We start from the raw sequence: 14,846 nt of genomic DNA on the forward strand, positions 1-14,846 counted from the left end.
AAGCCGTGCGGTGCAAACAAAAAAAAAAACAAACAAAAACCCACTCACTTTTCTTATGTTTCAAAAACATCTGTGTGATTTTAAAAAGTAGGACAGAACTAAGCTTTAAATATTTGAAGGTAACTTGTTTAGACTAGAAAACTGATATCAAACCGATCAGCCTAAAAGGAATTAATACGTAGGTACATATACAATTTTCCTGTATATTATACACCGAGGTATGATTAAAATCTTTAAAGAAATAAAATACTTCAGACGAAGAGGTTGAAACTCCATTAGTCAGTTTTTAGGTTGTCCCTTTTCATTTGTAAGTGACATAAAAATACTACTACTTTTTACACAAATTTAAGACAGAAATATTTTCAACAGAATGAGACACCACAATGAAGGCTTCATGAATAATTTATTCCATTTGAAGTTTTTTTTTGTTTTTGTTTTTTTTAAAAAGTATAAACCTTTTCATTTCCTCAATCACAATTTGTACAACTCAGTGTTATGGCATTCGGCAGCAATAGTGTTTGTTCCTTCTTCTTTTTTTGTTGCGTTAAAGAAAAAAAAAAGCAATTGGACCATATTAAATCTCACTGCTAAACAACTTTAAAACGCCCCTTCATAAAGTGACCAAGCTATTTTGAGAGAGTTGATGCGGACATGTCCAGTAATGACATTACAATTTGTAGTTTAAACTCAGTAACTTTAAGGTCCACAAATCCAGTTTACTTTGAAAACTAAAGCTGTTTTAAAACTTCATGAATACATCAACCTGAGGAGTATTTTAGGTCCCAAATCCAGTTTTTAAATTAATACTCCACAAAAAAGAAAACATATACATAAAAATTTAAACACAGTTCTGGGCCCATTAAAACACCAAGGAAAATCGAAAGGTCAAGATTTCTAGCAGATTTTTTTGAGGGGTGGGGGGAAACAAAAAAAATGTATGTCAAAAACATTTTTCCTTAATTTAGACAAACTAAACTCTTAAGATGAAACCCAGACCAAAACATCACTCATGCAACATTAAATGTATTAACAGACTGATATGCGATGCCATAGTGGATGAATAGCAAATTATATGATGCAACAGCATTTAAAAACTTCCTTTTAATGTATTCAATTTGAACATTTTAAATAATGCAACATAGTACTTTGATATTACAGTATTAACATAGTGCTTGATTAAAGATCTGCAAATCTTTGTAGTAACACATTAAGTTAAAAAATTACCTCAGAAGGTAAATATGAAGACGAAAAGAGAAGATTTTAATACAGTAATCTGTGCCATACTGACAATTGAGTACGAATACAGCTGAGGATAGTTGACTAAGTAGTAAGAGCTTAATTTTAGTGGTTTAAGAAAAGTTAGAAAGATTTAAAAATTACAGCTACTTTAAAATTTAAGGATTACATATAAGTACACTTGGTGGCCTCCTGGCCAAACAATAAGGTGTACAGAAATTTATTCATACAGTGTTAATTCACAGTCCTGATAACTGAATGGCTTGCATAAGAAAGGTATGGCTAGATGTTTCTCACTGGCTGGAAGCAGACATTATATAACTAATCTTTTAAAATGCCAAAATATTCAACTCCCACCCTGCTTTGTAATGGATAACTGCACAAAAAACAGACATTAGCACTGTAACAAAGAAGTCAAGGTGTTGGTGATCAACTGGTATAAAGTATATTACTTTGCTTACCTATTTAAACGAAACAAAACTACCCATACTTGTCTGTGACAGTACATTAGTAGTCAGATCCATCATCCTGCATGAAAGGCTTTATTTTTTTTTTCCTGAACCAAATCTCCTGACCTTTTCTAATGGCTATTTAATAATTTTCTATTTGAGTGTGAATTTATATATGAAGGGCAGAAAAAAAATCTTATCAGTAACTCCTGTATATTTGGGAACTATTCCCTGATTCCCAGATAAAAAGGAATTGTATAATGGGTTCCTTCCTTATGGCTCCATATAAAAGAAACTATCAGGGAATAATTTTTTAAAAATTTGTTTTCAAACTGAGGTGTGGTGATTTAGCCTACTATAGGCTAGTGATTTAAACAATTGAGAATACAGCTTTTATTTGTAAGAGTCACTATTGAGTTAATAAAATATATAAAAAAGGATACTGTTTTAATAGAAATTCCAAATAAGCATCTTTCCCCTCAAATCTCAGACAAGTTTTTTTTTAAAGTACAGAACAAAACATGCCAACATAATCTGTAGTGTGTTAGCATAATTTAAGAACAAATGCAGAGATGTGATCTTTAAATTTTAACTTCAAAATATGCTGACCATTGGGATTGCATTATAATTATTCTGAAGAAATGATCAAAAACCTCTGTCACCAATTGTTTTTTTCTATAGGAAAAACAAGACTTGCTAATATTTCAATATATATAATTTGAAGAAATTACATTGTTCATAAGAAAGTGATATTTAAGCTAAGCATATAGTATTTACAAAACAAGTTTCAGTTAAAAAAACAAACAAAAGCCAACCAAAAAACAACAAAACATACCAAATTACAGTTTTGTAAATACAATCAATTTTGTCCTTGTAGAGAATTAGTGAACATACAAATTCAAAATTTAGCTAGACTGCTTCCAAGAAAGACAGGTAGACTTGGCGACTGTGAATTCAAGTCAGCGACACAGGTAGGAGGCTAACTTGGACTCTCTTGTGAGCAGCACTGTAGAAAGGATTTTTTAAGGGGATAAAGCCTGCATAGAAGCAGTTATCTTGGCATGTGCAAACAAGAAGAGGGAAAGCTGTATTGAAGGAAGGGGTGAATTAAAGTCCCTAAAATTCAAGTCCCTTCTTTAGGGAGGTGAGAACCTCCTTGGCATATGCCCTGCCTTAATCTGAGCTGTGTTACAGAAAAGTACAGACTCTGGTGTTTGGGACTGCCATCTCCAAACCAAGAAAATTAAATAAATAAAAAGGCAAAAGGAAACAGGTTAAGTTTAGAAAATGGTTCTTTAACTAGTGGAATAGTCTGAATACCAGAATTCACTGAGGATCTATTTACACCACAGTTTGATTGCACTCACACATCCATACATATGCATACTCTCACACACATTCCCAATCTTTAATTAAAAAAAAAAAAAAGAAGTCAATCAAGAGTGACTGCTCTTAAAATAATTTGTAAAATGCCTAGAGCTGGGCTAAATTTCAACCTTATAGCAGATCCTGAAGATAATTTTCATAAGTAATAATATTCCCATGCCTAGATGTGCCACTGTTAAAACAACAACAAAAAATGTAAGCATGTAACATTAAACACCAAAATTAGTTTAAGCATTCAGTAGCAAATGTTTTTCTTGTAAAACTAAGTTTCTTTCACTGGAAATGGCCTGAAATATTAGTCATAGCCCTAAACCATAGTACAAAATATAACTGAAGAATTCTCATTTTATTCTAAGTTAAACCACCTAACAATATCACTTGTATATTGCCATCATGTTATTCTGTAAAGTGTGACTGATATATAAAATGTTGTAAGACCTGGTACCTTTTCAATTTATAAACACAGTGAACTTCATTACTGTACATGTACTCTGCAACTACAGCTTAGCTGTAAATCCTCCACACACAATGGTATGGACATTATTCCCCCTCTATCCCCATTAAACTGTACATCAAGACAATACAAATTTACTGTCCCACCCACCCCCTTACAAAAAAATAATACTCTAAAAGCAACCCTACTGCAACTTTTTAATTAAGACGATTACATATATTTTAGACCAATTGCTTTAAAGCAAGAAGGCAGTATAAACCTTCTAGGAAAATTTTTATAAAAGAGGTTAAGAAATATAAGACAATTTATACATTTAAAAACTTACAATAAATAAGAGATGCAGGCATTTTGAATACTAGATACTATAATCCAATACAAGAACATCTTGATGTTCTGAAGCCATATGTTGAAATTCATTGTTCCTCATGTTTCCTTCTCCATGCTTTTAATATTCATTTAACATGACTGGGTACTATGGCTCATTACTTTTCACAAATACTGTGACTGGAAAAAAAAAGGTTAATTTTGCTACGAAAATGTTATAATACGCTTTGTATGATCAGTCATCATCCTAAAGAGTTCAGTATAGTCAATGAAAAATAACAGGGTTATCGCCCATACCCCCAAGTCAAAACAATATTTGTTGAAGTAATAAGAATTAGACCCCATCACAAATGACTTTCACTGAGAGTGTAATTGTAACTTAATCTTGCAGCGAAGTATCTTTTTCCCTTGTTCTTTTCTTGCACAGTTCCATCAAATGAAGATCACAGCATATTCATGATAAAGTTATATAACTGATTCAGCACCACAAAATGAATTGGGAGACATGAGCGTCTGTCCTGGATTGCAGGGTCACAGGTTAGCCAGGAGAGTGCATTGTACTGTTCCAAAACAAACCTGAAAAGCAAGTAAACTATATAAGTCATGTATTTACTTGCGCTTTAAATTCTGGAAGCAATTTCCAATGATGGCATCTAAGATTCAAAGTCAGTGTAAAGAAAAAAGTGGAAGGTATGAAATAGAGAGTCTTGAGGAGACTAAAGAAAACTGATTTTCATTAAAATTGTTCTCAAAAGTAGATTACACGTGTTAGAAAGAAAAGCACTCACTCTGAATGATATATAATTCATCTAGCAATCCAAGGTGCACAACTGTAAACTACCCCCCAAAATGAGAAAAATACATAAGGATCAACACTGTATTCTTGCAAAGTTGTTATGGAGAACTCTTAATGGTAAAAAGAGCTGTACCTGAGGACATCTGAAGTCTGATTTGAGTCAAGTGGGTGGGAGTGTTTACTGTGAAGCAGCTCGTCAGATTGCACTGAAGGCACGTGGAGGTGCAAAGAGGCCTAAAAAATAACAGGTAATCAGTCAGCCAAACGGAAAAAACCTGTTGGTTTTACCTTATTCTCGCAAGGTCTCTTCCTTGATGAAATACATTTTACATCTCTGTAATGAATGGGGGCCACTATAAACATGTTTGATCTTCTTCCTTAATTCATTACGTAAGTAATTTTTAAGTGCATACTTAAAACTTTTTCAGCTTTATTGCTTGAGATAGCATACTAATCCTGAAAAAAGGATCTCCAATTATTTGCTAAGTGTAACCTGCCTAGATGTGTAAAGTAAATGTTTAAGAAAGCACAAAATTGATAAACCTGAGTACAGTCTCTAGGTTACACAGACTATGCAAATTAACCTAGGTCTAGCACTGAAAAAAGTAATAGAAGTAAGCATATGCAAATATTTTACTTATAAAGTGATAAATCTTTTCTTGTTTTTTCTTTTTTTGCGGTACGCGGGCCTCTCACTGTTGTGGCCTCTCCCATTGCGGAGCACAGGCTCCGGACGCGCAGGCTCAGCGGCCATGGCTCACGGACGGGCCCAGCCGCTCTGCGGCACCTGGGATCCTCCCGGACCGGGGCACGAACCCGTGTCCCCTGCATCGGCAGGCGGACTCTCAACCACTGCACAACCAGGGAAGCCCCTAAAGTGATAAATCTTAAGCAGAGCTACCTCTGGTGGAATTGTGAGCACAGATGCATTCTTTTGCCCACTCAATTTCATAATGGAGGCTTAATAACAACTGGCACACCCATTTAGGTATGGCAATGAAGGGTGAAAGAAAGGAATGTGGTACTCATTTCACATTTCAGTTCCTCGACCAAGGATCAAACCCGAGCCCCCTGCAGTGGAAGTGCACAGTCCTAACCACTGGACCACCAGGGAAGTCCTTGTAGAAACTCTTTGACAGGTCTCATTCTGTATACTACAAAAGGTATTATTTTATATTTAGGTGTTCTCTCCTCTACAATTGTAATATATGTATAAAATCTTGTTGTATATTCAGACATATAACCAAAACTATGTTTCAACTACCCATAAGCTCTTGATTTGAGGTATAAGAAGTCTCTCATGTGGCAGGTCACTACAAATAAATGAATGTAATTAGTACCAGTCTCTAATTTCAAGGATAAAAAGATTTTTTAATCATCTAGGTAACAACCTATTTTTTCCCCAAGCCAAGAGAAACATACCAGATGGTTTTATTTGCCTATGGTACAGAAATAAAATGGGATGTATGAAAACAAAAGGTGAACAAAAAAATTATGGTAGGTTATGCCTTACCTGATAATTCAGACCAGAAGTCCTAATCTTGTTACACTGTATCTGAGGGTGAATGCCCACGTTACACTATGCTGTCTGCAAATACTGAGTAGAAAAGAATCTGGATAGCCCCTTGGACTTTTTGTGAAGTGGTGTTTCTTAAAAATATGTTCTGTGAAACACTATTAATAGGTGTTACACAACCCTTTTCCTGTGTATTAAAGTAAGTTTGGGAAATGGTAGGTAAACAATGTTATTTGCTGCTGTTTTTCAGAGCTTTTAATGTGTATTCTAACAACAAAAGGGGGGTGGGGGCAGAAAGCACTTCCGAAAGGACCAAAGAACACTTTGTTTTGTAGAAACTCCAAGGATTATTATGATGCAGAAACCCCCTTGGGTATATGTTCTTGTAATGAGATCTGTGTAGACCACTGCACAAAGAATAGACTGGAAGGGGAAGAAAAGTCATATGCTAAAACTATTACCTTGGCCGACACTCTCTAATTATATTACCTCACTAATAGTCAATTCAGATCAACAGCTCTTGTATTCTTCATGAATGTGCCACAGCAATTCATTGCTTAATCACAAATGTCACTGACTCAATGGTATGTGAGCCAAGGGAACCAAGATTTAATAGCAACAGGCTTAAGAGACAGCAACAAGCCTACTGGTTCAAGTACCCCTAACATTACACCCTCAACTCCGAAGGCGGGTACTGTTCCAGTGTTACCTGCAAAGAAACAGCAGCTGGCAAGTAGTTAAATGAGCATGATTTACGGACTAAATCACTCACCTTCTGGTGGGTTTATATAAATGAAATCAGACCTAAATTTGTTATTGTGGAATAGTAGTAGTAGCAGCAGGAACAAACTCTAAATAGGGCTTTCACGTCTTGTTTTACCATTTTATGATTTATCTCAACCTTGTTATATCACTTGCTAATGAATTTGTTTCGATAAAATAAGTCACTGTGGGTCTGAGAACCTCATTACTTGAAAACCACTCAACAGTTGTTGTTGTTTTTTTTTTTTTTGGCGGTACGCGGCCCTCTCACTGCCGTGGCCTCTCCCGTTGCCGAGCACAGGCTCCGGACGCGCAGGCTCAGCGGCCATGGCTCACGGGCCCAGCCGCTCCGCGGCATGTGGGATCTTCCCGGACCGGGGCACGAACCCGCGTCCCCTGCATCGGCAGGCGGACTCTCAACCACTGCGCCACCAGGGAAGCCCTACTCAACAGTTTTAACAGCAATTTGCACAAAGCTAGAAAGCTTTTTTAAGGAGGCAGTAAATGAATCTAAATATCAAATATTTTTACAAAGATTATGAAACCTTTAATTCCCAAAATAATGAGGCATAATGACATAATTCAAAGAATAACACTATATAATCATGAAAAGATCCGGGTTTTAATCTTGAGTCTACTACCAATTTATGACTTTGGACAAATGATAGTTTTTTTTTTTTTGCGGTACGCGGGACTCTCACTGTTGTGGCCTCTCCTGTTGCGAAGCACAGGCTCCGGACGTGCAGGCCCAGCGGCCATGGCTCACGGACACAGCCACTCCGCGGCATGTGGGATCTTCCCAGACCAGGGCACGAACCCGTGTCCCCTGTATCGGCAGGCGGACTCTCAACCCCTGCACCACCAGGGAAGCCCTGGACAAATGAGTTTTCCTGAACTTTTAATATGCTCACCGAGAAAATGAAGAAGTTAGATTAAGGGTAATATAAGGTTTCTCCCAGCTCTAAACGTCTTATACGTGCAGCTGAAAATAACTAAGAGTAAGGGTCCCAGAAATTTGATTTAAAGTTATTTAAAGGTTTAAACTTAATATGAATTTAAGAATTAGTTGTTTCATAATTAGATTCATAATTCTCTCTGTAATCTTGTCTATAGAGTCATACATGGCAATGCGTTTAAGACCTCAGACGAAAGCTACAAGAGTTCAAAAAGCCACTTCTATGTTTCTTAGGACTTAAGCCATCAATTAGCATTACTTAGGAATTGGCAAAAAAAAAAAAAAAAAGCAATACCTTAAGAAAAAGGGGACACTGATATTGTGCTTGAGGACATGCTGACCAGAACCAGTCAGGTAACGGACCCGCTTTGGCAGTTGATACAAAGTAACCAAGGGCCAATGGTTGCTGAAGAATATTAGTTACTTCATCATGAGATTCTGTTGAAAGTAGCCGATCAGTACCCTGACCCTTAAAAAGACAAAATTAAAACTGTGTTAGTTCATCTGATAGAGCTATAGCACTAGCTATAAATACAGAATGGTTTATGGCAATCAGTCTCATTATTTAATTACTTCAATTTAAAAAATACTGAAGGATATTTTAGAAAGCCAATTGCTATGTATCATAATTCACATTAAATATTGAGTTTTAAGAGTTGCATGAGGAAATGAATATACCAACTATTTAACAAGTTTGTATTATTATGTCAAGCCCGTGTTCAGTGTGTGTATATAAACCTTTGCATCTGACTGAAAAATACAAAATATTCAATGAACTTTCTTATTTCCTAATATGCCCTCAACTAATTCCTGACCATCACACCCCAATCCAAAAGGTGGATTAAATTTAGCTTTGCTTATCTAGCACTCTCTATGAAATGCAGTTAATAGTGTTTTGGAAAGAAATATGGCAACATGAAGTGACAACTATTAAGTGATGCTCATATCCTTTAGATTAGTCAATGTATTCTTTGGTATTTATTTTAAGGAAACATAAAAAGAAGAAAAATGATATACATGGAAATGCTCATTGCAATTATTACCTAAAACAGAAAAAAATAAGACTTAAATGTCCAACGTTTGGGGAATGATATAACAAATTATGGTAAAGCAACAATGTAACATTAAAAAGCTGCTAAGGGAACTCCCTGGCGGTCCAGTGGTTAGGACTCCATGCTTCCACTGCAGGGGTACACGTGTTCGATCCCTGGTTAGGGAACTAAGATCCCGCAAGCTGAGCGGCCAAAAATAAAAAATATAAAAAGCTGCTTATACTTTTTGAAAGCTGCAACATGTGAAAGGAAGGTAATTTGCCAAAAGCAAAAATGGTTTCTGGGAATTCCCTGGAGGTCCAGTGATTAGGACCCCACACTTTCACTGACGAGGGCGCGGGTTCAATCCTGGTCTGGGAACTAAGATCTCGCAAGTTGCACAGAGCAGCCAAAAGAAAGGTAAAACTACCTAACCTTGCACCTAAAGCAATTAGAGAAAGAAGAACAAAAACATCCCAAAGTTAGCAGAAGGAAAGAAATCATAAAAATCAGATCAGAAATAAATGAAAAAGAAATGAAGGAAACGATAGCAAAGATCAATAAAACTAAAAGCTGGTTCTTTGAGAAGATAAACAAAATTGATAAACCATTAGCCAGACTCATCAAGAAAAAAAGGGAGAAGACTCAAATCAATAGAATTAGAAATGAAAAAGGAGAAGTAACAACTGACACTGCAGAAATACAAAAGATCATGAGAGATTACTATAAGCAACTCTATGCCAATAAAATGGACAACCTAGAAGAAATGGATAAATTCTTAGAAATGAACAACCTGCCAAGACTGAATCAGGAAGAAATAGAAAATATGAACAGACCAATCACAAGCACTGAAATTCAAACTGTGATTAACAGTCTTCCAACAAACAAAAGCCCAGGACCAGATGGCTTCACAGGCGAATTCTATCAAGCATTTAGAGAAGAGCTAACACCTATCCTTCTGAAACTCTTCCAAAATATAGCAGAGGGAGGAACACTCCCAAACTCATTCTATGAGGCCACCATCACCTTGATACCAAAACCAGACAAGGATGTCACAAAGAAAGAAAACTACAGGCCAATATCACTGATGAACATAGATGCAAAAATCCTCAACAAAATACTAGCAAACAGAATCCAACAGCACATTAAAAGGATCATACACCATGATCAAGTGGGGTTTATTCCAGGAATGCAAGGATTCTTCAATATACGCAAATCAATCAACGTGATACACCATATTAACAAACTGAAGGAGAAAAACCATATGATCATCTCAATAGATGCAGAGAAAGCTTTTGACAAAATTCAACAACCATTTATGATAAAAACCCTGCAGAAAGTAGGCATAGAGGGAACTTTCCTCAACATAATAAAGGCCATATATGACAAACCCACAGCCAGTATCGTCCTCAATGGTGAAAAACTGAAACCATTTCCACTAAGATCAGGAACAAGACAAGGTTGCCCACTCTCACCACTCTTATTCAACATAGTTTTGGAAGTTTTAGCCACAGCAATCAGAGAAGAAAAAGAAATAAAAGGAATCCAAATGGGAAAAGAAGAAGTAAAGCTGTCACTGTTTGCAGATGACATGATACTATACATAGAGAATCCTAAAGATGCTACCAGAAAACTACTAGAGCTAATCAATGAATTTGGTAAAGTTGCAGGATACAAAATTAATGCACAGAAATCTCTGGCATTCCTATATACTAATGATGAAAAATCTGAAAGTGAAATCAAGGAAACACTCCCATTTACCATAGCAACAAAAAGAATAAAATATCTAGGAATAAACCTACCTAAGGAGACAAAAGACCTGTATGCAGAAAATTATAAGACACTGATGAAAGAAATTAAAGATGATACAAATAGATGGAGAGATGTACCATGTTCTTGGATTGGAAGAATCAACACTGTGAAAATGACTCTACTACCCAAAGCAATCTACAGATTCAATGCAATCCCTATCAAACTACCAATGGCATTTTTCACAGAACTAGAACAAAAAATTTCACAATTTGTATGGAAACACAAAAGACCCCGAATAGCCAAAGCAATCTTGAGAACGAAAAATGGAGCTGGAGGAATCAGGCTCCCTGACTTCAGACTATACTACAAAGCTACAGTAATCAAGACAGTATGGTACTGGCACAAAAACAGAAAGATAGATCAATGGAACAGGATAGAAAGCCCAGAGATAAACCCACGGACATATGGTCACCTTATCTTTGATAAAGGAGGCAGGAATGTACAGTGGAGAAAGGACAGTCTCTTCAATAAGTGGTGCTGGGAAAACTGGACAGGGACATGTAAAAGTATGAGATTAGATCACTCCCTAACACCATACACAAAAATAAGCTCAAAATGGATTAAAGACCTAAATGTAAGGCCAGAAACTATCAAACTCCTAGAGGAAAACATAGGCAGAACACTCTATGACATAAATCACAGCAAGATCTTTTTTGACCCACCTCCTAGAGAAATGGAAATAAAGACAAAAATAAACACATGGGACCTAATGAAACTTCAAAGCTTTTGCACAGCAAAGGAAACCATAAACAAGACGAAAAGACAACCCTCAGAATGGGAGAAAATATTTGCAAATGAAGCAACTGACAAAGGATTAATCTCCAAAATTTATAAGCAGCTCATGCAGCTCAATAGCAAAAAAACAAACAACCCAATCCAAAAATGGGCAGAAGACCTAAATAGACATTTCTCCACAGAAGATATACAGACTGCCAACAAACACATGAAAGGATGCTCAACATCTTTACTCATTAGAGAAATTCAAATCAAAACTACAATGAGATATCATCTCACACCAGTCAGAATGGCCATCATCAAAAAATCTAGAAACAATAAATGCTGGAGAGGGTGTGGAAAAAAGGGAACACTCTTGCACTGCTGGTGGGAATGTGAATTGGTACAGCCACTATGGAGAACGGTATGGAGGTTCCTTAAAAAACTACAAATAGAACTACCATATGACCCAGCAATCCCACTACTGGGTATATACCCTGAGAAAACCATAATTCAAAAAGAGACATGTACCAAAATGTTCATAGCAGCCCTATTTACAATAGCCCGGAGATGGAAAAAACCTAAGTGTCCATCATCGGATGAATGGGTAAAGAAGATGTGGCACATATATACAATGGAATATTACTCAGCCATAAAAAGAAATGAAATTGAGCTATTTGTAATGAGGTGGATGGACCTAGAGTCTGTCATACAGAGTGAAGTAAGTCAGAAAGAGAAAGACAAATACTGTATGCTGACACATATATATGGAATTTAAGAAAAAAAAAATGTCATGAAGAACATAGGGGTAAGACGGGAATAAAGACACAGACCTACTAGAGCATGGACTTGAGGATATGGGGAGGGGGAAGGGTAAGCTGTGAGAAAGTGAAAGAGTGGCATGGACATATATACACTACCAAACGTAAGGTAGATAGCTAGTGGGAAGCAGCCGCATAGCACAGGGAGATCAGCTCGGTTCTTTGTGACCTCCTGGAGGGGTGAGATAGGGAGGGTGGGAGGGAGACGCAAAAGGGAGGGGATATGGGAACATATGTATATGTATAACTGATTAAATTTGTAAAATAAAATTTTAAAAAAATCTAAAAAAAATAAAAAATAAAAAATAAAAAAAAAAGAAAGGTAAAACTGATTTTAGTAAAGAGGTATGATTATTGGTGCTTTTCCTTATATATTTTTTCTTTTTTCCGTAATCTCATTTCTTTCCAGTTAAAAAAGAAAAAGGAGGAAAGGATGCAAGGTAAAGTTGGACAAAGATGCTTTTTTATTTTAAACTTATGTACAATAATCAAATAACCACTCTATATAATTTCATTAAAATAGTGTTATTCAAATGAAGCCCAATTAGTTTTGAGTTCAAATAGGATGACAAGACAGCCTGCTTCCATAGCTGCTAAAAATAAGGGGGGGGGGCACACGAGGGTCAGTGTTTTTTCTGTTCTTATTAGAAAATTATTTCCTTTATGTTCCTTGTCACAGCCCTGATACGAATGGCAGCTCTTAGAGTAATATACTGTTTCTCAGATAATACAATCCTATATCCTGCTATGGTGAAATAGCAGGAAAACTATTAATATAGAAGAAGGATTAATGCCAAGTAGTCTAGAAAATACAAAATCCAAGAAAGCAGAACCTTAAGATACTCTCTTAATAACGTACAACTCAACATACTGATGTCTCTAAGGTAGAAGTACATGAATGCACTGCTGTAATGTTCTTGCTAATTTTCAAGGAAAAAAGTGTTCTATTTCATTGATATAATCTGTTACTAAGTTAATGAATGACATTTAGATAAACTGAACTTTTATAACAAGGTTACCTTGCCAGCATCACCTCCATGGGGGTAATGAGATCCTGGAGAATGAACAGGAGATCCCGTTGGAGATGCAGGAAGGATATTAATGATATCAGGGTCAAGATCATCTCCTGTGTCTAACAAATCAAAGATACCCATTCCATCTGCTCCATCTATACAGGAAGAAGAAAAAAATTAAATACTCCATTTTTCATATCCTATTTACAGGAGAGAGTTAATGGATTTTAAACAAAATGAGTTAATTTAATCAACATCTACCGAATGTCTACTATGTGCTAACTATTGTGCTAGGAGCCAAATAATCAACTATGCATAAATAAGCATGTGGTAGTCTGAATAATGACCCCCCAAAGATGTCCAAATCCTAATCCCAGGAATCTGTGAATATGTTACCATAAAGAACTTTGCAGATGTGATCAAGCTAAAGATCTTGAGATGGGGAGATTATTCTGGATTATCCAGGTGGGTCCAATGTAATCACAGGGGTCCTAATAAGAGGCAGGCAGTACCATTAAGAGTCAGTGAAGATGTGACCATACTAAACTGCTGGCATTGAAGATGGAAAAAGGGGCCATGAGAAAGAGATGTAGGTGGTCTCTAGAAGCTGGCAAAGGCAAGCAAACAGATTCTCCCTTACAGACTCTAGAAAGAACCAACCCTGCAGACACCTTGACTTTATAGCCCAGTAAGACTGAGTTTGGACTTCTGACTTCGAGAACTGTAAGATAGTAAATAAATGTGTGTTGTTTTCAGCCACTAAAACAACATGTGGTAATTTGTTACAAATAGCAATAGGAAACTAATACAAATGCTGGGAATGAAAACATATTTAAAATGAGACTATTCATGACTAATTCCTAAATTCTTTACTATTAAAATATTCAAGTTACTGTATAACACACTAAAAGAGTAGAATAATTAATACCCATACTTGTGATTTTAGAGATATGCCATTTTCTAAGGTAACCACTCAGAGCAACAATGGAATATCACTTATTTTCTCTTCTACTAAAATGCAATCAATAGGTTCATCTAGAAAACTTACAAATTACTATATTATTCTGGCAAATCAAAATACAATATAAAATGACCTGCAAAGTTCATGTACAGGTAACTCAACAGCACATACATAAACGTGTACAAATATTTTATAATCCATGTTGGCTTTTAAAATAAGTAAACATTTATGGGATAATTCATAGCACTAGTTCTGATATCAATAAGGTAGAAGAACGGTTGTATTAGTTTCCTATTGCACCTCACCAAATTACCACAAACTCGTCGACGTGAAACAACATACATTATTCTCTTACAGTTCTGGGGGCGAGAAGTCCAAAATCAGTTTTATTGGGTTCAAATCAAAGTGTTAGTCATTAGGCCAAAATGAAGGTACTGGCAGGGCTATGTTCTCCCCTGAGGCTCCAGGGGAAAATCCGTTTCCTTGTCTTTTCCAGCATCTGGATCCATCTTCAAGGTCAGTGGCATAGTCATTTCTCTCTGACTTTGCTTTCCTCTGTTTCCACCATATGCCCTTCTCCTCTTCTGTGTACAGTCAAATTCCTCTCTATCTCCCT

The 14,846-nt window shown here is 36.2% G+C and overlaps 1 protein-coding gene across 1 annotated transcript in view; it reads right to left on the reverse strand.

The window, feature by feature from the left end:
* Positions 1-415: 415 nt before the first annotated feature.
* MED13 (mediator complex subunit 13) overlaps positions 416-14,846 on the reverse strand; it is a 99,948-nt gene continuing 85,517 nt past the window's right edge. The window contains exons 27-30 of the mRNA XM_060080439.1: positions 13,276-13,424; positions 8,174-8,347; positions 4,779-4,879; positions 416-4,425 (exon numbers count right to left, since the gene is read on the reverse strand). Of these exons, the coding sequence (XP_059936422.1) occupies positions 4,293-4,425; positions 4,779-4,879; positions 8,174-8,347; positions 13,276-13,424 (557 nt within the window). The 3' untranslated portion in view covers positions 416-4,292. The remainder of the gene's footprint in view (positions 4,426-4,778; positions 4,880-8,173; positions 8,348-13,275; positions 13,425-14,846) is intronic.

This window comes from Mesoplodon densirostris, chromosome 18, assembly GCF_025265405.1.
Source record: "Mesoplodon densirostris isolate mMesDen1 chromosome 18, mMesDen1 primary haplotype, whole genome shotgun sequence".
NCBI lineage: Eukaryota > Metazoa > Chordata > Mammalia > Artiodactyla > Ziphiidae > Mesoplodon > Mesoplodon densirostris.